Source organism: Tauraco erythrolophus, chromosome 2, assembly GCF_009769465.1.
Source record: "Tauraco erythrolophus isolate bTauEry1 chromosome 2, bTauEry1.pri, whole genome shotgun sequence".
NCBI lineage: Eukaryota > Metazoa > Chordata > Aves > Musophagiformes > Musophagidae > Tauraco > Tauraco erythrolophus.
In genome coordinates, this window is record NC_141466.1 from 46,063,526 (window position 1) to 46,088,560 (window position 25,035).

Sequence of the window (25,035 nt, forward strand, 5' to 3'; positions counted from 1 at the left end):
AAACTTCAGTGGTCAGTCTTTAAATGGTTACGGTTGCCCTAAATATGACCCAGAAAAAATCAGTAATTTTTGCAGTGTTTTAAAGTGTCTCACCCTTGTATTGGGGTAAAATGCCCCAATAATTCCAAGAGAGCAGTTTGAATATATGTCTACCATAGAAACTATGAGGCTACCCACATGGCATAGGCAAATCAGCAAACTGAAAGACAGCCTCTGCCTTGGATGGCAATTTTCAGAGATGTACGTCTTTAAGCTGGGTAGTGCCAGCATAATAGCCATGGGAGATTTTCTCTCTAATTGGGTATGGCTGGAAACTCCCCCCATATCTAAAGTTTAAACACTCCGGGGAACAAGCCTGTGCTGGGTGGAGGCTGAGCTAAGGTCACGAGGTAAGTACTAACTTACACATTCCTTTTTCTTAAAGCGTTTGAACAACTTTGTAGTGAAGCTACTTCCAAATTTATTAGGATATCTGCTGGGGTCATATAAATTCTCTGCTCTCTTTAGCTTGTGTGCCAGGTAGACTAAGCATGGCTTGATAGTTACTCACCAGCTGGAAGCTGCAGGAGAGAGAAAGCAAGAGAAAGACGGTTTTTAACCAGGAAACAAATCCTGTGGTGCACTTCAGAGCTGAGCAAGGCGGCTGTGAAACCACTGAGGGGACAAAGCATGGGAAGGCAGAAGTGTGTAAGACACAGTGCAAGCCTCGAGCACTGTGGTGGTTTCTTCGGGGTTTGAAGAGGAAAGCTGACCCGTTAGGTACGCTGGACTCAGCTCCCAGCTCCAGGGCTAAAGGGCACTCACAGTGAACGCAGATAGTGCTGTTTCTGAAAGACCGTCCCCCTTTAAATGGTTCTTACATTGCTGAGAAGCATCCTCAGAGATATTCAGGACAGGGATGTCATTAAGGCTCGTTAGGAAATAGGATGGATATATGGACTTTAGATAAAAGAAGTAAAAATATTTGTACATAGACAAATTTTATTGTGAGGGCTTTGCTAAATATAAATTAAGGCTAAAGGCAGTGCATGCAAGACATGATTACATATTTGGCTGCAGTCTAAATTCCTGGTGTGAAACAATTCTTCAGCAGTGTCTGAGCTAGAACAGCAGTTCCAAAATGCCCTGGATGGTGACGCATCTTTGCTATGAGAATCAGATATTGTTTAGGTAGAATAGGAAGGTTTTCCATATCTGCTTTTCAGATTCCCTGGGAATATTTGGTCGCTTGTACCCTTTTGCAAGAGTCAATTTCTTCAGCAGGAACAGTCAAATGTATCTTTTCAGGAGTGAGCGACACCATGTCAGACCACTGGACTGCTTATAAGCCTGGTGGTTTGTACGGCTCTCATGCCGGGGCTTTAGCAGCAATATCCATTAGGCTATTTCTTATCTCTTCTTTTGTCCTTCTGCTGGTATGACCTGGCTGATGGAGGATAGCAAGTTTCTCTGGCAATTATATAGCTTTTAACAGTTCAGTAATTTCTGGAGCACTTGATATTTTACTTCCACTAGACGTTATAAACCCATGCAGCTTCCCTAACTGCCCAGTAACATGGCATACTCCAAATGTATATTGAGAATCTACATAAATATTTACAGTCTTTTCTTTGGCCATCTGATAGCCTTTTGTTAATGCAATTAATTTGGGTGCTTGTGCACTCAGCTCTAGACTGAGTGGTGAAGCTTCCACTACTTCATTCACTTCATTCATTATTCATATTGAATAACCCATAACCCAATTGCTGCTCAGATAATATGAGGACCCACCAACAAATAGTTCCAGATTGGGATTTAGAAACAGCACCTCTGTTAAATCTTCTTGAGTCTTTTCGTCTTCACAGGTGGTTACTACACAGTCATGCTGTGAAGTTCCTTCCTCAGGTGAAGGGAGCACAGTAGCAGGGTTTGGCGTGTTAGTTACCATCCCAGATGCTATTCCTTGCCCTTCTTGTACAAAATAAATGTTTAATTGTAGCCTGGCTGTCCCAGGGCAGGTGCAACTTGCTTTGAAAGCTTGAATGTCTTTACCTTCTCTGTTGTCCAGTGAATGGGTTCTCCGGTGTTGTGAGCAATAATTGGTGTCAGGGGCTTTGCCATTTCCTTAAAAGCAGCTATCCAGAGGTGGAAGAATCTTATGGCTCCAAAAAAGGCTTGTGTTTGTTTTTAGTAACTGGTCGAGGAAGATTTTGAATGGTTTTAATATGGTTTTCAGATAAATGCTGCTCCTCTTGTTGAAGAATGTAACCCAGATATTCTACAATTCTCTTATAAAAATTTTAACTTGTGTGCAGAGGCCCAATGGCCTTTGTCAGCGAAGGCAAACAGTAAGAAACAGCTGTCAGCGATACGAGATTCCTTGGCTACTAATAAATTATCAACATATTGTATGAAAAACAGATATTTTTTTTTTTTTACCACAACTTCCTGCAAATCTTTTACTAAAATTTTAGAAAAATAGCGGAGGACTGGGTGAGGTCCTGAGGGATCCTTGATTGTATTAGCTGTACCTTCCCCCAGGTAAATGCAAAAAGGCATTTAGAGTCTGGATGAATAGGTACACCGACTTGACATAGAAAATGTTGCCTCGTCTCTAGTAAGTCACGGGTTGTATCTGCCCACCTTTAGGGAATCTCAAGTGTCAGCAGATACATAGAAACTAAACTGAGCCCTCAGGGCAAGACTCAGGACCAGACCCAGGAACCCACCAGAAAGCTGTATATGAGCTACATGTGGCAGGTCCTTTTATAGTCAGTGGAGATATGTTCAGTGGATCTAAAGATTGAGGAGACTTTACCAAAAAACAAGGTTTCTTTTCTGTGTCAGAAGCTTAAGAAAATTAAAATCCACTTAACAGCTCACAGAGTTGTTCTTAATTAGAAAAAGAATGAAGCTGATGACAGATTTTATTCTCCATTTGTCATTGTTCTTCTCACATAATGTAATGGCATATAGAATTTCTTGTTCATATAAAATGATACCTAAGTGTTTTCAGTCCCTCTGCAAACAACAGATAAATTTCCCAAGAGGATTAAATTTCGTACACTTAATATTGAAGTCTTTGGCTTTTTTAGTTAAAGTCTTATTTACTGTAAGTTTCTGCACATTACATGTTGGGGCAGTGTGTGTTGAAGTGATATCAGAGAAGCATGATAATGAAAGAGGCACTAGTCATCTGTTGTGAATTACATAGATAAGATGCTCTGCCATATAGTGAAAGTTAGTCACACAACGTGCAGAAACTAATGAGGGTGACAAGGCACTGCAACAGGTTGTCCAGAGAAGTTGCGGAGGCCCCATCCCTGGAAGTGTTCAAGGCCAGGTTGGATGAGGCTTTGAACAACCTGGTGTAGTGGAGGGTTTCCCCGCCCATGGCAGGGGATTGGAACTAGATGATCTTTGAGGTCCCTTCCAACTCAAACCATTCTATGATTCTATAATAAAACCACTGTCTTAGAGACTGAACATTATAATTAGTAACAGCTATTTGCACTTTAAAACTGGAGGTGATATTTTTTTTCCTTTATGTGTACTTGTCTCAATTACCTAAAATATCAGTATTTATTGTAGTAACATGACTTGGTTCTTACCAGAATTGCTCAAGGCAGAACTCTCAATCTGATTGTTCTTTAAAATTAAGTTTTGGCAAAATATATTCCAAATATACTTTATTTTAAGTATGCTTACAAAGCACTGTGACTTGAAGAAAACACATAGCTAGGGTGTACTGAACCCGAATCAAATGGGAAATGTCATGTGGATGCAAGGTGTGGCAGATGTAATGTTGCAGCTTTGGCTTTTAGCTTTGAGGAAACTGGGGTTGTCTGTAAAAGTGTTTTTTTTAAGTCAGACACTCTTCTCTGGTTTCTGAGCCATTAGGAAATGATTAGGATACCCATTTTTAAGCTTTTTTTCTCCCAATCATTTTCCTGGTTTTGTGGGAGCTCTGTCTGGGTTGCCACATCCATTCTGCTGAGTGCAGAAGACTTCATTTTCTGCCGGGTTGATACCACAGCTAAGCTCCTTCTGAGAGGGTGATGGCCACCAAGGAAACTCACCTCTTGAGCTGGCAGGGTGACCGTGCCCTTCCTGTGTGCCCTTCTGCGCAAACTGCAGCATGAACTGCCGCACCATGCCCTGACTGCCCTGACTGCCGTGCCATGCCCTGTTTGCCCACTCTGTCGGCAGCACTAGTGGTCCCCAGGCTGCTTTTTGTAGATATGGGGATGGCCATTGCTGCTCTGGCAATGCCCAGGCCTCGTTGGTGTCTCCCAAGAGAGTTGCCGCCTCATGGTGGGTCTCTCTGCTCTCCTGGCATTTCCCTGCCTCAGGAAAAGCCCCTGTGCACCACGATCTGCCGATCTGTAGTGGGTTAGACTGGTTCTGGACCAGCTCCCCTCGGTGACTGCCAAATGTTTTCCTTTTCTCCTTTTCCTCTTTTCAACAAGGATAATGCAATGAGGGTGAGTAACCTCCCTGATTGATGTGGTAGTATTTTCAGTCACTTTGTATAATTGTCTTAAAATGCAGCAAGGTTCTCCCTGTAGCTCAGGACTCTTACCACTTGTTTAAACATGTCTATATTTGCTTATAATCATAACAAACCTCCCTAGTAGCACTGGTGAAGGCTTTACAGATCTGTGCATCTTTCCTTTCCTAACACAGGCTTCGTGGTGTGACTAATCCATCTCATTTTAAGGGTAGATAAGATGAAGTTTAAACTTCAACAGGCATAGTCAGAATAAAAGGCACTCTCTCCTCTCGAAATAATGGTACTTACATAAGTTTTATGAGATGCTGTTTTCTGCTTAATACTTTTCAGGGAACCAGGACCTCAGAAACATGTCGGGGAAGCCCAGGCTTACCTACTTTAATGGACGAGGGAGAATGGAACCCATACGATGGCTGTTGGCAGCAGCTGGTGTGGAGGTTAGTCCATTTGGTACAGGGTTCCGGATTGGTGTTTTCAACCGGCCTCAGTAAGGAACAATTTAACATGCACATGGAGGATAAGTGGCTGTAAGAGGGTGGCTAAATTCATTTGGCCAGTGGCACTGCATGTTTCTAATGACCTTGTTCGATGGTTGATATTTGGGATGCAAACTCAGTGGAGCTTGGAGTTTATTAGAGCTAGTACCAGTCCCCTGAAATAAAGAATCACAATGGGTCAAAATGGGGATTTATTTAAAGGCCCTTAATTAATCTGAGTTGTCGAGCTGTGCAAAACCACCTTAACTCAGTCTTATTTAGTTTGCAGTTACCAACTATATACAAAGCATATAAACAAAAGAATGTTGTTGACTTACATGTCTTGGGGCGGGGTTAAAAATAGTCGATTTACCTTGTGCTTCCCTTGGCACTGGCTGCAATCTGTCTTCCTCCTGTACATGTCTGTACTCTCTTTCTACCCGGACTTAGGTTATTTCTGAATCAGCACCCTGAGGCAGAAGTGGCCAGGCCCTTCCGCTCCTCGCTTCTCCCCAGCTGTGAGGATGCCTGGGGGATCCTCAGGACATCTGCGGCCAAACAGCTCAGTGGAAGATCCGGCCCATTATCTTTTGCTTGATTTGGTTGTTCTATGCGTGGTTATGTGCAGTCACTTACAGAAGAAAAATGTTCAAATACAGCAATGTAACACTGTTCTCTCTCCTTTTCCAGTTTGAAGAAATTTTTTTGGAAACAAAAGAGCAGTACGAAAAGTTAATCAAAGGTAAGAATTCTGATGCCTGAGGCTTAGTCCCTCGGAAAATTGCCCCAGTTTAGCTAAATTTGCAGTTTAAAATTAGTTTATTTAAACTAGTGCAAACTTCTAGGTGCACACCTAGAATCCTGAAATACTCGTTTTGAGTAACCTGTTCTTTCCAGTGCCAAACAGCTCCTATAAGATAAAAGCCATAGCTTCCGTGACTGTGTTTATTGTAGTACATTAAACACAGATAGAAAACATGCCTATTTAATGCAACTTAATTGTCTATGCTGTTGAAGTGTTAGCATGGTTCCTGGCACATTTTTGGTCCAGGGCAAATAGCACTCCCTGAAGCAATTCCTAGGCATCATTTGGGAGTTGTCCCAGGCCAAGGGCCATTTCCAAGATGTCGTTTAGATGTAACCACCATGCTCTATAGGCAGAAAGAGCTGAATAGGGAGAGTGTGGGCAGTCTGTGCCAGCTGGCCTGAGCTGTTGTTGAGTCAACTAGTATAGATGTACCTGTATGTTGGTTCTGAACCTCAGTGAGATAAGCCTATAAATTAAAGACCATCATGGCACCATAATCTCCAGGAAAGACAGTTTTCCTTTGTGCTAGGCTCTGTGCGAATACACTAGTGACAGTCCAAAGCAGGATAAGCCTGAGCCATGAAGCCTCCCCCAGTTAAAAAACAGGGAGCCAGTGGGGTGACCTGCAGAAAGTCTGACATGGTCAAAGCAGCAAGTCACAAAGGCTTCATGTCAGCCTTGGGAGTGAGACCAGTTCCCGAACACCGGCGCATATCCCCAGCCACTGCCCTTGATATTTAGCCAGTTGAAATTCAGCAGTGAACCCTTTCACAGCCACCCTGGAAGAAGAAGACCTTGCTGCGGGGATAGGGAAGGACTTGGTACTGTGAGGAGCACCACAGAGTGTATCTGCCCTGCAGTACCTGCTGCCCAAGACATATGAGAAACCTCACAGCAGACTGAGCTTGCTAAGACATACTAGGAGACTTGGAAGAGGACTTGGCTGCATTCTGGCTGCTTGCTCAGAAAGGAAAAGCTGTGTTCAAAGAAATTCTGACAGGAAAACTAAAGCGAACAAAAATAAAAAGGAAGTGGTATCAAGAAGATTAGAATTAAATTTGCAGTCCAGCTGGCTGGGAATCTGACAACATGGGAGGGCAGCGCAGTGTAAAGACATCAGCTAAAGCTCTAAATATGATAGCTCAGGTACTGAAAGCCCAAATCTGAATTTGCTTCACAGGACTAATTAATTCAGACAGGGTGGTACAATCCTGGATACAGCATCCAAGATTACCCATATCCAGAGAGAAAAATTCAATCGTGATGAAAAGAATAGGAAAGTTTTATAAAGATCAGGGCTTTTATGAGTATATATTGAGCTTCAGAGGGTAAGAACACAAAGAGAAAGGTTGGGTTTAATATGATGAGTTGAAGAAAGAAAAATTAGTTAGTCATCCTGACAGAGAGACCTCTGGAATGCTGCCAGTCATGTAGGACAGGACTGAACACGAATAACTCCACATTATCTCTCCCTCTAATTTTTTTCTCTCCCTATCAACACACTTTTTGCCAGTATATTCCGTGTTGGACACCACCACATTGTTAGAACAGTCCAGGTGTGACTTTGGCCCATGTCAGTCTTCTAAGCAATATCCCAGCAGTGTCTAGGATGATGCCTGGGCCAGGGGCTGTTCCCAACAGGCAGCTTGCAGACTTTTGGAGGTTAAGAGAGTTAAATAGCATCAGCCTGGCCAGACATGTACCCGTTTGCCTGAGAGACGACTAGCTTGGCTCAATCTGTGCAGCCACATGTTGCCCAAGTTGCTAACTGGTTATCAACAAGTTCTGCTGGTCGGTGACAAATAGCAGGTCTAGATGACTGGTTTTTAATGTATACTCCACAGACCACCTTCTGACAGCACAAATCAATCTGCAAAATGTCTGGCAAACTGCTTTTAATCCTGCGTATATATTCTGTGCAGTGGTTAGATGAAGTGGTTCTCACTGCAAAGTGAGGAGAAGCAGTCCGCTACAGGTCATAAGTGAGAATCCCTCTTTTCTGTAGATGACAAACAAACCATGCATTCAGTTCACTCATGTTCGCTGCGTCACTTTTTGTCAAGGACCAGAAAGTCAGATTTTATTTTTCACTTCACATCTTTCTGCTGAAAAATATCCTTGCAAAGCTGTTAGCTTTCCCATTCTACTGTGTTTCTGCCAGGTAGATACCAAGTAATGTTTCTTCCTTAAGCTGCTGAGGTGTGTTCTGGAAAGACATGAAGACAGGCTATCTTTCTGTGAATGATTACAAGAAACAAACACAGGCTATTTGTTGCTGCAGAGAGAACTACTCTTTGAATTTAAGCCACAAATTAATAATATAGAATGAGTGAAGAATGTTTATTAATTCTAGACTAGAATTCTATTTTAATAGCTCTGTGGAGAAAAAAAACCAAACAGATGTGCCTGTTCAAATGAACTCTTACACCTGAATGAAGGATGCACTGAACAGATTAAAATTGAGCAATTAAAATAAATTATTAACTTTGAGCAATGCAAAGTGGCAGCTGTCTAGTTGGATTTGGAGTTTTGCTGTGATTTTAACAGGGATTGCTGTCTGGATGCCCTTAATGTGTAAATGGAGGAGGTAGTGTCTCCAAAGACAGTGAAAGTCCAGCAGAAAACTAGTCTAGGAAAAACTGATTTTGCTATGCTGAATCTCAGTGTCAGCTTAGCTCTCAGAGCTGCCTCACTGAGGGCTCAGCCAAATGCTTATACTGGCACCAGGAGAAAATGGGACTACAAAGACATATCTAAATAGGCTTAAATTGTTGTGGAACGACACTGAGGATAGGCATGTAATGAAAATCTATGGGGACCCTCAAACTCTTATTCCTGTAGTGACTGTGTAAAACTTAAGCAGCAACTGCTGCCACAGTCCCTGCCTCGTAACTCTGTAGCTTCATGATGTTTAAAGTGGCCTGACCTCTTCCTTTATCCCAGTAGCTCAGTCTTGCTGCAGTACTATCCCTCTCATTCTTTCTACTCATGTATATGTCCCTGACAGGGAACTTATCTGCATTCAAAATTATTAGATATTGGGATGTTTAAGTTCAGATTTAACACAGATCTTTATTCTTCTCTGATCTTTTGGGTTGAAAGTGCTGGTTCATGCTTTTCCTGCCAACCTGAGACAGGGTCCAGAAGTGCAAAGGAGCAGGAGGTGCCAGCTCCCATCAGCCGGTGAAGCTCTGGCAATGCTGTAAAGCAAGGGGCCCAGCTGCACTGTGATGTCCTAGCTACAAAAGGGTGATGCAGGCTAGTCAATATTTGATCTTTCCCACAATGTACTTGGCACTGGTGAGGACACACCTCGAATACTGTGTTCAGTTTTCAGCCCCTCACTACAAGAAAGACATTGAGGTGCTGGAGCATGTGCAAAGAAGCGCTATGAAGCTGGTGAAGGGTCTACAGCACAAGTCTTATGAGGAGCAGCTGAGGAAGTTGTTTAACCTGGAGAAAAGGAGGCTCAGGGGAGACCTTATTGCTCTCTACAACTACCAGAAAGGAGGTTGTTGCTAGGTGGGTGTTGGTCTCTTCTCCCAAGGGACAGGACAAGAGGAAATGGCCTCAGGTTGCACCAGGGGAGATTTAGATTGGATATTAGGAAAACTTTCTTCACTGAAAGGGTTGTCAAACATTCGAAGAGGCTGCCCAGGGCAGTGGTTGAGTCACCATCCCTGGAGGTATTTAAAAGATGTGTAGATGTGGTGCTTAGGGACATGGTTTAGTGGGGACTTGGCAGTGCTAGGTTAATGGTTGGACTCGATGACCTTCAATGTCTCTTTCAACCTAAACGATTCTATGATTCTATGTTAGTTTACTGCATGGACTTTTACAGTTAAGGCAAGACGTCAATGGTCTCCTAGACTGCAAAAGAAATGTGCTCAGTCTCTTGCTCTCCTTTAAAGCTGGCAGTCTAGGAGGAACTAACAAACTTTCCCTCAACTTTCCACCCTAGACGGAGTCCTGATGTTCCAGCAAGTGCCCCTGGTTGAGATGGATGGGATGAAGATGGTGCAGACCAGAGCCATCCTCAGCTACATAGCAGGGAAATACAATCTCTATGGGAAAGACTTGAAGGAGAGAGCCCTGTACTGTAACATCTCCTTTCACTTAATGAGTGATGTGTTATTTGATAGCTGCATTATATATAACATTCAATCCTGTAAATCCAGTAGAAAGGCATGAGAAAGGCTAACACAATAAAAAGCAAGGACTCTAGCCTTTGCTTAGGTTTTAACCATTGCTTCTCAAATGCTGCTGAACAGAAACAGGCTTTTAGTCCTTTTAAAAATCATTTAGTTTATGTTTAGTTTTGACTGTGAAAATTGGCACTATGGTGGTGACATAGAATTCTTATAAGTTGCCTTAGTTAATTAGAAAACAGATTAAATAACTTCTGTGTTCTGTTCTACTGTCTTCTCCCCACCAATAGGATTGACATGTATGTGGAAGGAATAACAGATCTGATGCAAATGATTTTGATGTTTCCTTTCTCTCCACCTGAGGCAAAGGAGAAAAATCTTGACTCAATTAAGGAAAGGGCAACTAACAGGTACTTCCCTGTCTTTGAAAAGGTAAGTGACAGTAAGGATGTGTCTATAAAACTTGTATTTACAATTATAAAAAAGTTTCCCCAAAATAAGAACACATTTGTAGTGCAGGTCAGTTCCAAATCTTCAGCTTTCTTGGCTCTCTCAAAGAAGGGGAAGTACAGCAGCAAGTTTTCTCTATTTGTTGGCTTGTGTTGTCAGGGCTGTGGTATTTGAACATCTACAAAGCGAAGTCTCAGCTATACAGCAAAACTTTTCACTAAAGTAAAAGCAAGTACATATGATGTCTTTTTTTTTTTTTGGGAGGATAGTTCCACACTTATATTTGTTTAGAGCACATCTTTCTGCTATGCTTAATTTCAGTTGGAACATTTTCATTAGAAGAATGTAAAAATCCCTTGCAAATAAATCAGGTAGACAGATTAGGAGTACTTTGGTAAAACAGTAGTTACAAATTTCTGCCCATCTCACTTTGAAAAACAACAAACCGAACCCATATGACTGAGGCCTTTGACAACATTTCTCACTTTTGTAACATTCATCTGGTTTTGATGGAAAACAAATAATAAACTTTGGACATCCTACAAGTTCTTATGACCATAATAACTTATTCCCAAAGGCGGGGACTTTCTTTGATTAGCTATTATAATTCTGCATTTCTAAGTGTGCTTCCTGAGATCAACATTGGACATAACTTTAAAAGGAATATCTAAATGGCAATTTTATAAATTTTCCAAGTTACTCATTAGTTCCTTCATTATCTCTGTTTCTAATTTTATGACTGTTACAAGCCTACTTAAGTGCGTGGTTTTGACCCCGTTCCCAGTACTTATCGCCATTCATCGTTACCAAGTGACCAAAGTTTGTAGTCTGTGTACTACAAGAGTTCAGATTTTTTCCCAACAATAATGAAGTGATTTAGATTCACAGCTTTCAGCTGAAATCTCCTCCCTGAAATTTCAGATATAATCGCTGTTTGGCTCTACAGCTGTGCTGTGAGGCTTAGCTGTTGGGCATCATATGGCCTGTTTTCATCTGCAGCCCACATTCTCTTGTATTGTACAGGTTTTGAAGCAACATGGTCAAGACTTTCTCGTGGGCAACAAATTCAGCTGGGCAGATGTTCAGCTAATTGAAGCCATTTTAGCAGTGGAGGAGAAAATACCTGCTGTGCTGTCGGGGTTTCCTCAGTTGCAGGTAATTTTGTTATTGAGCGTGGCTGCAGGGCAATCCTGCCACGATCATCTCTTCATGCTCTGTAAATCAGGAGTCTGGGCTCTTTGAGGAACTGTACCTATGGTATGTTTTCTTAACATCAAGCACAAAAGGGAATTGATTTAGTTGATTTGTGTAAGATGCTGTGCTCCTGATTAACCCTGTTTGGGTATGCCTATCCCTCTTTGAGTGGTATATCCCTCCTTAATAGAAATAAATTAATGTCATCCCAAGGGAATCACTGGCCTATGCTGCCCTGTTTTCATTTTCCTTCTTCCTGCCAGTAGATACTATCTAATAACAGGTAATAAATAAAGTCTGTGATACAGGTTGACACGTTAGAATAAGGTACAGTGTGCCATCTTCTGTGCTGGCTGGTATTACAATTTTGGGATCCCAGTAACCTCATTTCACTTCTGCCTTCTACAGTATGACTAGAAACTCAAGCCTTAGCATTAATCCACAGTTTTCTTTCAATAATCAACTTGATGCACTTGAGGACGAATTCTCTGCCTTTGTGCCATATACAAAGTCTGAAACCAGGCAGAAGTGAGGTAATTCCACTGTGAGACTTGACCAGAAATCAGAAGTCTCCAGGCATGCAGCATGCTATAGAGCACAGTGCCTCGGCAAGCCTGGAGCATGACCTGCAGGAGTCATTAAGAGCTGAGATATAGTGGATCCAAGTAGTCTGTAACTGCAAAAAAGCATCTAGTGTTCTGTAGTCCTCCCATGTGCCTGTAGTCATAGTAATAAAGCAGTGTAGGCAATGCGAATTTGAGTCAAGGATGCAAGGCTTGAGGTCATGCTTCTTTGTGCTTACAAACTGTTAATTTGAGGGGTGCACTCAAGGACTTTGGCTTTATTCCCATTAACAAAAGAAACAGTCCAGCATTAGACTATCATAGTTAGGTTTTTTGCTTGGAACTGATGAGGCAAAGGGCTTAGATTTGGGTTTTTTAATGACTTTTAAAAAATTTTTAAATCTCAACCCCAACAGTTTAAACCTGAATTTAGTGTGACAGAATGAGGCACTTCAGCTACAAAGTGGGTAGCAACGTGTGAGTTACCCCATATGCAATTTTTTAGCCTCAGGTAATTCTTGCCTCTAGCTCTTGTCTTCTAGCAAAGTATCTTAGCCACTGGGCATGGGCACAGTTCTGTTGAAGCCATGCCTTGAATTATGGAGGGATTCCTTCACTGCCAGAAGGGAAAAAGTGTCTAAAATTGGTGGTTACTTATTTCATAGTTTTTACTTTTCTTTCTCCTTGTTTTATTTCCCCCTTAACCTTCTAGTGCCTGTAAGGAAGAGGAAATTACATTCATGCATCTGCCAGCAAGAACTGGCTGTCACTCTGTCAAACTCCTCTCCCTTAGCCCCATTGTTAGAAGAGGTTCTTGTGTATCTAAGATTGCTCAGCTAACCACAAGGTCTCCAGCTGCTTGCAGTCTGCATCAGTGAGTCCTCTCTGACTGTCTGCACAATGAGCTGTCTCAGGATCCTTGACTCAGTTGCCATAACACAGGCATCTCTTGCCACCTGAAATGCCCAGCTCTTCCCTAATCTTAGTCCTGGCCTCCAGTCACTTCTCCAAAAGGTAATAGGTCTCCCATAGGGGCTGTGTTATATCTGCCAACCCTGTGTAGATATTTTGGCTGCCCTAGGCTACAACATAATATGAGAAGTCTCTACTGGACAACTGAGTTGTTGGACAACAAAGGATACCTCCAGCCATTGCACCTTCACCTATGCAGTCCTAGAAATGCTGGGACAGTGGCACAACAGTAACCATGATAGATGCAAACAGAGCTCAGATACTTGTATAATGTAGCGAAAATGGAAATCATGTTAACATATATCATGGTTTGCCCACATGGTAGTTTGCACCATCAGAACCAGCAATGAAAGGAAAAAGGTCATCAGCTGGGTTAGTGCATTTGTACCTTCAAAACTATCCCCTGGTGCTCCCAGGTATTGAATTTTTTCCTTCAGTGTCTTTCAGGCAGCAGAAATGTAGATGTTGTCTGCTCCACTACTGCCTTCATTGGTAAGAAAAGGCTTTTTGCACCAGCTGGGTCCTTCTCCTGTTGGACAGGAGGAGACTGTGTAGATGGCACGAGATCTGAATGAGTGTTAAGATCTCTTCTAGCAGCAGGGGGAAGCAGTTGCTCTGTGCAAGGAGCACTGTTTGCTACTGGCGTAGCTGGGATTTCTCTCTTACTCTGTTGGTTTTATTTTTTAGGCTTTTAAAATAAGAATGAGTAATATGCCTACAATTAAGAAGTTCCTACAGCCTGGCAGCCCACGGAAACCCCCACCGGATGAACGTTATATAGAAACTGTGTTGAAGATTTTTAAGAAATGAATGCCTTGCTACCTCCAGAGAGATCCAAAATACCAAAAAAATCCACCTAAAAAACCCCAAACCCCAAACTAAAGGAAGTAGGAAGCTCAGTAAATTAGTATCATTGTAGTTAAAACCAATGGTAAAAAACAAAACAAACCAAACAAACAAAAAAACCCACAAAACTGAAATAAAGCTTTCTTATTACTCTGGCAATATGACAGCAGATGTCTTTATTGATATCAAATGCTTGGCAAAACATGAAAACAAAGGATTATGGAAACAAAGAACTATTTGTAGGGTAGGGAATTTATTCAACTGGCAAAAGGCTGATGCAGTGTTAGTATTGTCAGAATGTAACTTGTTGAAGGAGATATTTTCTGGATGAAAATAGGCTTCAGAACAAGACCTATGGAAGAGAAGAAAAAATGACGACTCACAGAATCAGTTATCTTTTAAAGAAGTAGACTTATTTCAAGAGCAATTTTGGAAAGTACTTATATTGTGTATTTTTATAGTATTGTGTGAGTGAAACTTCTAATTTAGTACTATTTTCATCTATTGTTACCAAAGCCAAATCTCTTTGGTTTCTTACACTCCCCAGGTCTTGCCTAGGAACCAGCTCTTGTAATGTTCCATTATTTTCTTCCTCTATCTTTTTAATGTGACTCTTCCTGGCACCTTATTTCATTGTTCCCAATGCACTGGAGTCTGCATCTCTTCACATGATGAACCTCTTCAAAGGATGGGGAGGGCAAAGCCACATCCTCCAAGAGACGATCACTCAGGTTCACTATTTGTTCATGCATCTTTCTGTGCATTCGTCTGTCAGTTTGAGGGACTCCCAGCTGCTTCTAGCCCCAGTTCTGGACACCAACGGCCAGCTACATCTCTGTCCTAGTAAAACAAGAAGCACCAGGCTCCATTCCCTGGCTCTGAGGCCATGTACACACAGCTTATTACCCAAAGCTGTGTAATCTGTTGCGGCTGGGCTGTGGCTTGGACCAACTGTGGCTGGGAGCCATCTGGGCAAGATCAGTGGACACAGACCAACAACCCCTGAGCAAGCCCCTGTCAATTCAGTAACACAGACGGTGTCTTCCAGCGCCCGTGCCCTGGCACTGCCTCGTGTTTCATATGATCTTCAGAGAACTCCAGAGGGCAAAACCTGAGCCTGAACTGCCACTTTGGGCAGAGTGAAACGCGGGCAGCCTAGGGGTACTATGGCTTTAGTGGCTCTGGGGCAGGCACCACCCAGCCTTGTGTCAATGTGGTGGGAATGGTGACGTCAAGGTGGTCACAGCTCCTACCAGCAAAGTCTGTCTGCAATGGTGGAGGTGGTTCACAGAGTGGCAACAGGGAAGGGAGGAGTGGGGTCACAGAGCAGAGCAGGTTTCATGGCTAGGACAGCTCAAGTCTATTAAAGGCGTAAGTAATAAAGTTGCCTAAGTTTCTCTTATCAATCTCTCCTCATGCAGGTAAGTTCACTAATTGTTCAGTGAGTCATGCTCATTATCCTAAAAAACTATTTAGGGTTTCTTGGAAAGTGACTTTGGTCCAATGTGAGCAACGAAGAATGTGCCACCCAGAAGATTCTCAGGTCTGATGTTAGGGTCAATGCAGGCTCTGAAGTGAGGAATGGACCTGCATTGCTTTCGCCCTGCGTCTCTGCTCCAGATACTGAGCCACTGGGCACAGCAGTGGCAGCTGTTTTGGCTGGCATTGGCACCTTGCTCCACAGAACTGTCAAGCCTATTTGATAGTAACTACCTAATCCTCTGAGAGTCACAGGACGTCTTAGAAAGATCTCCTCTGGAGATGGCTCCTCACTTAGCCAGTATGCCAGCATGCAGGATCTGTGCTGACCTGCCTCACCCTCACCAGGTGCTTTGAGCCGTGATTCCCCAGGCCACTCAGGTGCTCACTTTGTGACACCAGCCTGCCTGTGTCACCCATTCTGTCAGTGCTTTGTCTGCTCCTGGTTCCCTAGTAAGTGAAAGCAGCAGGTCTCAAGCAGTTGCTGGAAGAAATTGCTTTTCCTGTAAAATCCAGAAGGCATCCTGGATTTTACAGGAAAAGTACCTGACGTTTTTTGTTAACAGTTGGCCATGCCGTAGCTGAACTGCCTGTGTGGCTGCTGTGCTGTGGTGCATCCTGCCACCTTGTGTCACTAGGCACCTCTGTGCTGTCCCAAAAGGAAAGCCACCACATACCTGCCCCTGCAGGGACACCACTTCCCTAGCAGCTGCTACTGCAGCGATATACATCTCCATGTCATCCCTGTGGCTGCTACCTCTCCACACTGAGCAACAGGATGGGCTTTGAACGCGAAGGTGGAATTACTGTGAGCTGGTTGGTACATCCCTTGCTTATACATCTGTAAAAGGTCCAAATGTAGTCAATGTTACCATCTTTAATTTAAGGCCACTGGGTGAATTGGAATTTTTAAGATCTCCCTGCAAAGTTTTCATTGCAAAATTGATTCTTTTTCTTCATAAATCAATTATTTCAAACCTTGTGCATGATCTTACCAGCATTTCACATGCAGTTTACAAATATATTATTTCTTGAGAATGAAATGTCATGGAAAAAGCACGCAGTTTGTTTTGCAGACTCAGGTCAGGCAGAGGCGGCTTATTTCTACAGCTGTAGGACAGAGATTCTGTTGATTTTAAAACAAAATTATGAGGGCCTATATACGTTTATAGCAGACAAAAACTGCCTTGTGAAGGGGCCTGATGTGGCAGAGCAGCATCTGCATAGAAGGAAACTTTATTCCAGCAGATATCAGTAACCAAATCTGATGCTTAATATTGCCATGACAAAAGTGTAGAAAAAAAGGAAATCAGAAAAAAAATATTGGAAAATGAACCTGGTAGGGAGAAAGCAGAAGAACAAACTCCCTTTTCAGATTGCCCACTCTCCAGCACTCCCCCATGCCTCTCCCATGCAGCAGACTACAAAAGGACAATTAATTATTTATTTCTGTTAGGGTACAACTAGATGAAGTGCGGTTTTTAACTGAATATGCTCTGCATTTTGTCAGAGGCAACTTACTCTTACTACTACATCTGATATAATCGTGTAGCTTTTTGGCTATGACCTGCAAACACTTAAACTCATCTTTGTTCATCTGAGGCCAAGTGTGTGCTTATGCACATAACTCAAATAGTGAGTGTCATTGAACTGTGCACTCAAGTGCACCTTTATGCTTTAAGCAGAAATAGAACTTAAGTAGAAAATACACTTCTGTGAGTCATTCACATGTGTGTAAGGTAGGGATCTCCTGTGAAATTTTATTACTTTTGTAACCAGGATTAAAACAAACAAACAAACAAACAAACAAAAAGTGTGTCCCTTAGTGTTGTCAAGCTTTTAGGCAAGCTAAACAAGACAGTAAATCTTCTGAAAATAAGAGTGCTGGAAAAATGCTACCATAGCCTTTTTGCAGCTTAAGCGTGTAAGAAGTACAAAAAGACTTAAAACCAATTGCATTTCCCACTGGTATAGGACATACATTGGCATAAACTGTAGGGGCAGAGAGCACAAGCAGTTTAACAAGTCGTATGGCATGTTCCAGGCTCCATGGATCAAGAGGGCTGAAGGTCACTGTCAGGAGAAGGCAGATAAATACAGACTTCTGGTACTTGGTGCATAACTCTTCCTTTCCATGCCCACCTCGGGTTTCAAAACAGAAGCTGTATTTGCCATCTGTTTTCCACTCTTAAATTCCCAACAGCTGCTGGAGGAACAGCTAGCAGAGGTGCATGCCTGGCATCTCTCACTCTAGGATAGTGAGGGCCTGCAGGTCAGATGTTGAAATGGTCGATGCACCTTCACATTAGGCCATGAGTGACCTTAGAGTGGAGTTGTGCTGTTCTGTATCACATTACAGCTTGGGTGGGCTTGGAGGGTCATTTGCAGAGGAAGTTAATCCCTTAACTCTAGTTTCAGAGAGGAGAAGCCTGAAATCATTACTAATAGTGATCTAAGAAACCCTTGAATTTCAATGAACATTAGGATTCTTTCTGTGCTGGCTGATGGAAAGCTGAGAAAAGAAGCGGAAAGATGCTAAAGAGAAGGTTTTCAGGTGTGAAATGCTCTGAAAGTCCTGATATTGCACCTGTCAACAGCATGCTACTTTCTATTTTTACGTATGGACTGTCTCCATGGGGAGAGAATCACATGCAGACAGGAGAAGGTCCAGAAGCTGGAAGTGTGGAGGGGAAATAGGGAATAACCACAGGTAAGTGAGACAGTTTGGAATATGCCAAGAGGACACAAATCAAGGTTACAAACTAAGCAGGAGAGAGAGAGGGAGCGAACTAGAGGGAACGAGAAAGAAATCTGAAATCTTAACGTGCTGTTATGTGGAGAGAGAGCTCTAAAAGCAACGGTGAACAGGTAACACCCCATTTACAACCTTCTCTTTGTCTGCCTCACATGGAGATGGCAGGAGATGCTAATGTTAGCCAGCGAAAGATGGCCACTAATTTTCACAGAGTATCACAGTGTTGTTTTGGTTTTGCTTAGGCAAGGTCTCACATTTGTTATTCAAACCGTCTTGTAAGGAACTGCTGGCAAAAATACATCATGGTAACCAAAAATCAAGCTCAGTAGCATTGAGAACACCTGCCCACTTCTAGGTAACCCACTTGCTCTTCAAAATCTTTGGGAAAATACATAATACCCTTTACACACCTGACGCCAAGTGTTAAGTTGGCATGAGGATCACTGGAAAAAAGGACATTTTCTTTCTTTTAATTTCCCTCTTCCCTCTGCAAGACTATTTTGTAAACATATTCTTGGGTTTATGAGATGGTGACTTTGCACATTTACCCTGCCAGGTCTGCAGGGTGTAATTCAGCATGGAGAAATATTTCATGGGACATAATGCGTGAGCTGCACTTCTCGAGTGTACTGAACACAGGCAGCGCCAGTTTGGAAAAACAACAGCAAACAGGACCTCTGTTTTAAATAATATGCGACACCGGAGCTGCACTTTCTTTCTGCAGCAAGGCAGGGCTGGGCGTAACCCAGCAGGTCTCACGAGATACAGCTGAGGCTCCCTACAGTCCCTGTTCCCTCTGCTAATGCAACGGTTTGTGTGTGCACCTATTTCCCTTGCAAGTACATTTTAAACATTAGCTCATAATTTTGAACACAGCTCCAACCTTCTGAGATAATCTCCTACAGTTTATCATGGCCAGGCCTACAAATGATTAACCCAGCCAAGCCACCTAAGAGTGAATTTGGATTTGTAAAACATTACCAGACACACCTCGGTGCACGTGTTTATGCAGGGAAAGCTTCAGTCTCTCACGTTATCCTAGATTGTGGGTCTGGCTCTCCGTGACTCCCCTGCTGGTCTGGCCATCCTGCTGTGGTGCACACCCCAGAGCTGGGCTCTCTGGAGCAGCAGCTGGAGGCCAGTGGACACTCTGGAACACGCATAGCGCTGGGGACACCTCTGCATAGGGGACTGAGCCCCACTGCAGGCTTTCAGAGGCTGGAGAGATGAACTTCCCCAACTGTAGGAAGGGAAGAGAGAGAAATAGGAAAGAAAACAGCCTGAAACAGAAGGCAGAGGCTATGGGATGTGCTGTCAGTGAGGAGTCCCCTTCTGTGAAGGCTGACTCTCCTCACGGGCTGTATAGGCTACAGAGTGCTCCATTTGGGGACTAAGCACCTCCTAAAAGAAAAGACGTTGCAGTTGTGACCGTTTTGATGCCTCGTCCTTCTGTGGTTCTAGCTCTAAATAAATTATTCTGCTTATTTTAATGTCAAGCATGAAACACACTGGTCTAACAGGCACCACTGGTGGAGACTGATGGGATGAGGATCGTTTTCAGCTACATAGCAGCAGAGTACAATGTCTGTGGGAAGGACCTGAAGAAGAGAGTCCCCCATACTGTGACAACTCATTTTTTTGGTTGATAGACTATAATTCGTACAACTTCCTTGTGTAACCCAAGAACATCCCAGCTCACAGTTACCATCATGGTGATTCAGCAGATTTTTACACTGATCTCACCTGCACGGGATATCTACAACACATTAACCAGCCAGATTAGACAGGCAGGATGATGGTGCACGGGAGTTTATACTGTATTGACTCTTTCAAGTCAACAGAGTTATCAGAAGAAAGCAGACAGGAGTGCAGAGTGCAGTTTGTCCTATGACACCACTCTTCATTCACTGCCTCTGACAGTTGTCTTTGGAGTTCATTTTCACCAGGTCAAATTCAGGGAAACATTTTTGAGAGAAACAGAAAAAAACTCTTCTATGTCCAGAGATGAAATTCAGCAGAAAAAATGTTCTGAAGCAATATCCCCCATCACTAAGGAAGGGAAGGAAGCTTATGAAGGATTCATGCTGAATGAGTTGATGTGACTTATGTAAAGCAGCAATCTGCTGAAAGTAAAAAACCCCAAAATATTAAAATAAAATTTTAATTGCTATTATAGTATTTTTTTTAAATCATGGGAGCTTTTCAGCCATTCCAATTATTTTCAACTAGCAGGTTGTCAAGCAACGAAAATAGGAAGTATATAATTTTTTGCTGGCACAGATGGGAAGGTGATAATATCAGACTTTATCAAGACAAGCTGAGAGCACTTGAAGAGCAGCAGAAAGGAATTCCAGACACTCCAGCCAGTAAGTCAGCTTCATTGGGGGCCCAGCTTAAATGTCTCTATGCAAATGAACATGGCATGGGGAATAAACAAGAGGAGTTAGAGATATGCGCATGCCTAAAGGGTTATGATCTTATTGGCATCACGGAGCTGTGATGGGATGAATACTATGACTGGAAGGCCAGGATACAAGCTCTTTAGGAAGGACAGGCAGGGTAGAGGAGGAGGAGATGTTGCCCTCTATGTCAAGGACCATCTGGAGTGCATGGAGCTCTGCCTGGGGATGGATGAGGAGCCGACCGAGAGCTTATGGGTCCAGATTAAAGGGAGGGCAGAGGCAGGTGACATTATAGTGGAGGTCTGCTATAGGCCACTGGACCAGGAAGACCAAGTGAATGAGGCCCTCTATAGATAGACAGGAGCAGACTCAGGTTTGCAACCCCTGGTCATCATGGGAGACTTCAACCACCCCAATATCTGTTGGAGGGACAACACAGCAGGGCATAAGCAATCCAGGAGATTCCTCAAATGCATTGATAATAAATTCCTTATCCAAGTGATAGAGCGACCAATGAGGAGAGGTGCTATGCTGGACCTTGTTCTCACGAGCAAGGAGTGGCTGGTGGGGAATGTGAAGTTCAAGGGTAGCCTTGGCTGTAGTGACCATGAAATGGTGGAGTTCAAGATCTTTAGATGGCGAGGAGGGAGAACAGCAAGCTCATTACCTTGGCCTTCAGAAGAACAGACTTTTACCTCTTCAGGAATTTGCTTAGTAGAGCACTATGGGATAAAGCCGTGGAGGGTAAAGAGAGGTAAGAAAGTTGGTTAACATTCAAGGATCACTTTCTCCAAGCTCAGGAGAGATGTGTCCCAACAAAGATAAAATCGAGCAAAATACCAGGAGGCGTGCATGAATGAACAAGGAACTCCTAGACAAATTCAAACACAAAAATAAAAGCCTACCGAGGGTGGAAGAAAGGACACATAGCCTGGGAGGAATATAGAGAAATTGTCTGAGTGACTAGGGTTCAGGTTAGGAAAGCTAAGGCCCTGATAGAATTAAATCTCACCAGGGACATCAAGGGCAACAAGAAAAACTTCTACAGGTATGTCAGTGATAAACGGAGGACTAGGGAAATTGTACTTCCTCTCCGGAAGGAAATGGGAGACTTGGCTACCCAGGATATGGAGAAGGCTGAGGTACTCAATGACATTTTTTCCTGTCTTCACTGGCAAGTGCTCTAGCTGCACAGCTCAAGTCACAGAAGGCAAAGGCAGGGACTGGGAAAATGAAGAACTGCCCACTCCACTTGTAGGAGAAGATCGGGATCGAGAACTTCTAAGGAACCTGAAGGTGCACAAGTCCATGGGACCTGATGAGGTGCATCCATGGGTTCTGAGAATAGACAGATGAATTTACCAAGCCACTATCCATCATATTTGAGAAGCTGTTGCACTCTGGTGAAGGTCCCACTGACTGGAAAAGGGGAAACATAGCCCCCATTTTAAAAAGGCAAAAAAGAAAGACCCAGGGAACTACGAGCCAGTCAGTCTCACCTCTGTGCCTGGCAAGATCATGGAGCAGATGCTCCTGGAAACTCTGGTAAGGCACATAGGAAAAAAGGAGGTGATTGGTGACAGCCAACATGGCTTCACTAAGGGCAAATTGTGCCTGACTAATTTGGTGGCCTTCTATGATGAGGTTACAGCATTGATGGATAGAGGAAGAGCAACTCACATCATCTACATGGACTTGTGCAAAGCATTTGACACTGTCATGCATGACATCCTTGTCTCTAAATTGGAGAGACATGGATTTGATGGATGGACCACTCTGTGGATAAGGAATTAGCTGGATGATTGCACTGAAAGTGTTGTGGTCAATGGCTCAATGTCCAAGTAGAGACCTGTGACAAATGGTGTTTCTCAGGAGTCATTATTGAAGTCTGTGCTGTTCAACATCTTTGTCAGTGACATGGACAGTGGGATCGAGTGCACCCTCAGGAATTTTGCTGATGACACTGAGCTGTGTGGTGGTGTGAACACACTGGAGAGAAGGGATGCCATCCAGAGGGACCTTGACAGGGCGGAGAGGTGGGTCTGTGAAAACCTCGTGAAGTTCAACAAGGCCAACTGCAAGGTCCTGCACACGGGCTGGGGCAATCCCAAGCACAAGTACAGGCTGGGCAGAAAATGGATTGAGAGGTGCACTGAGGGGAAGGACTCGGGGGTGTTGGTTGATGAGAAGCTCAAAGTGAAGCGTAAATGTGCACTTGCAGCAGCCCAGAAAGCCAACCGTATCCTAGGCTGCATCAAAAGAAGTGTGGCCGGAGGGTCAAGGGAGGTGATTCTGCCCATTCACTCTGCTCTCATGAGAGTCCCACCTCGAATACTGCATTCAGCTCTGGAGTCCCCAACACAGGAAGGACATGGAGCTGTTGGAGCAAGTCCAGAGGAGGGCCACGTAGATGATCCGGGGGCTGGAGCACCTCTCCTATGAAGACAGACTGAGAGAGATGGAGTTGTTCAACCTGGAGAAGAGAAGGCTCTGGGGAGACCTTCTAGTAGCCTTCCAGTACTTAAAGGAGGCCTACAAGAAGGCTGGAGAGGGACTTTTGACAAGGGCATCTAGTGATAGGACAAGGGGCAATGGCTTTAAACTGAAAAAGGGTAGATTTAGATTAGATATAAGGAAGACATGCTTCAGGATGAGGGTGGTGAGGCACTGGAACAGATTGTCCAGGGAAATTGTGGCTGCCCCATCCATGGAAGAGTTCCAGGCTAGGCTGGGTGCGGCTTTGAGCAACATGGTCTAGTGGAAGATGTCCCTGCCCATGGCAGGGGGGTTGGAACTAGATGATTGTCGTGGGTTAGGCTGACCCTCCCACACAGCCGGTCACTCCCCTTCCCCCCCCCCACCAGGAATGAGGGAGAGAATTAAAGAAGAAATGGGAAACCCGTGGGTTGAGATAAGAATGATTTAATACAGATGATTTAATACACAAGGGTAGATGCTCACCATCCCCTCGTATGCGAAGCCCGTCTCGTCCCGAAGCTGCAATCCCGGATGAACACGAGGCCCCGAAATAGAGAGGGGCAGAGAGAGAGAGAGAGTACTCCGAGAGTGGGAGTACTGGGAGAGAGAGAAAAAAAAAGAAAGAAAAACAATAGAGTGAAAAACACAGCAAGCGCAAAAGAGCAAAAGCGCAAAAGCCAAAGCGCAAAAGCCCTTCTTCCCGGCTGACCCTCACTTTCATACTGGGCATGACGCTGCATGATATGGAATACTAATTGACCAGTTTGGCCCTCAATCTTAAGTTCCACCACAAATGACAAGGGGAATCGTGTCCCCCTTGTCCCAGCTATGCTCCCCCCTTATCCCGCCGTGTTTCTGCACTCCGCGCACTGAAAAGTCCTTGGAGTTTCACTTCCAACCACAAACATCAGCTTGCTATCAACATTCTTCTCAGAGCGAACCTCTGAGTAAAACCAAAACACGGAGCTCTTCTGGCTGTTAAAAACTCTTTCCCAGCTAAAACTCAGACAATGATCTTTAAGGTCTCTTTCAACCTAAACCATTCTATGATTCTATGATTTTACGTTCCCAATGACCGTGACCTCTTTTGAATCTTTTGTACGTAGTCAGCAATAGTTAAGACCTAATTTTCTGCAGGTGAGAAGTTACCAAGCAGACCTCATTATTTGCTTAAGCAATGGTAGTTTTTCGTCAGCAGAGAATTGTTTGCGATTGTCTTAGCAGGAGGGGCTACAGACTGATATAATCTGAAGGCAAAGGTACTGGGAGCTTAGAGTGAGTTACACTGTGTACGAGGTAAGCTTTTTGGATTTGGGGCTCGCATAGGGAATTAGTGTCCTTGAAACTAAGTCAGGGAAGGGGTTTTATGGCTTATTTACTTCTATGTACTGTCTTTACTAACATGGTTATGTGCATCAGATGTTAAATGATTAATCAACTGCTTTCTAGGTGTACAGATTTAAGAAAAAGAAATTTAGATCTCAGCAGCATGGAGTGCTTCCTCTTACCCCCTTCTTCCTACTGTAGAGAAGATGAAATGTTATTTTTAAGGGGAATTTGGTTTTTTTTTTAGTAATTTGTTTTTGCTGCTGTTAATGCTTCAGCTTTGTTGTTGACATGGTGTTAATAACTGTGAAACAAGTGTAAACTAGGCACTGTCTACATGTTTGCTGCTGATGTGCACGTACTGGTTCTGATTTGGGGAATGACAGTCTGTTTAGAAACTGTCGTTGCTTTAAATTCCAGCAAAGGGTCGGAGCTGAACCGAGCAGGTATTGCGCTTTGACTCTGTCTGTGGTAAAGGCAAATCTAATGTGACCAGAGATAAAATTAAATTCCATGTCTTCAGGTGCTTGCCTAAAGAAATGAGAGGAGGGGGGAGCCTTGTAAATGAGATTGAATGCTTACAATAGGGGAAAAAATCCTTCCTGTCACTTTATAATGCAGCATAAGGGCTGCTGGAGAAAGCACA

General features: G+C 43.4%; 1 protein-coding gene across 2 annotated transcripts; it reads left to right on the forward strand.

Moving 5' to 3' along the window:
* Positions 1–356: 356 nt before the first annotated feature.
* LOC104384634 (glutathione S-transferase 3) lies at positions 357–14,108 on the forward strand. Of its 2 annotated transcripts, XM_086631375.1 has the most exons (8): positions 357–389; positions 4,823–4,929; positions 5,659–5,710; positions 9,738–9,870; positions 10,215–10,356; positions 11,398–11,529; positions 13,541–13,595; positions 13,791–13,833. In XM_086631375.1, exons 2-8 carry the CDS (start codon positions 4,843–4,845, stop codon positions 13,796–13,798), a joined length of 609 nt encoding a protein of 202 aa, XP_086487501.1. In that variant the 5' UTR covers positions 357–389; positions 4,823–4,842; the 3' UTR covers positions 13,799–13,833. The 2 variants fall into 2 exon arrangements, with proteins under 2 accessions (XP_086487501.1, XP_009991363.2); XM_009993061.2 differs by lacking the exon at positions 13,541–13,595 and having other exon boundaries at positions 13,791–14,108.
* Positions 14,109–25,035: the final 10,927 nt, after the last annotated feature.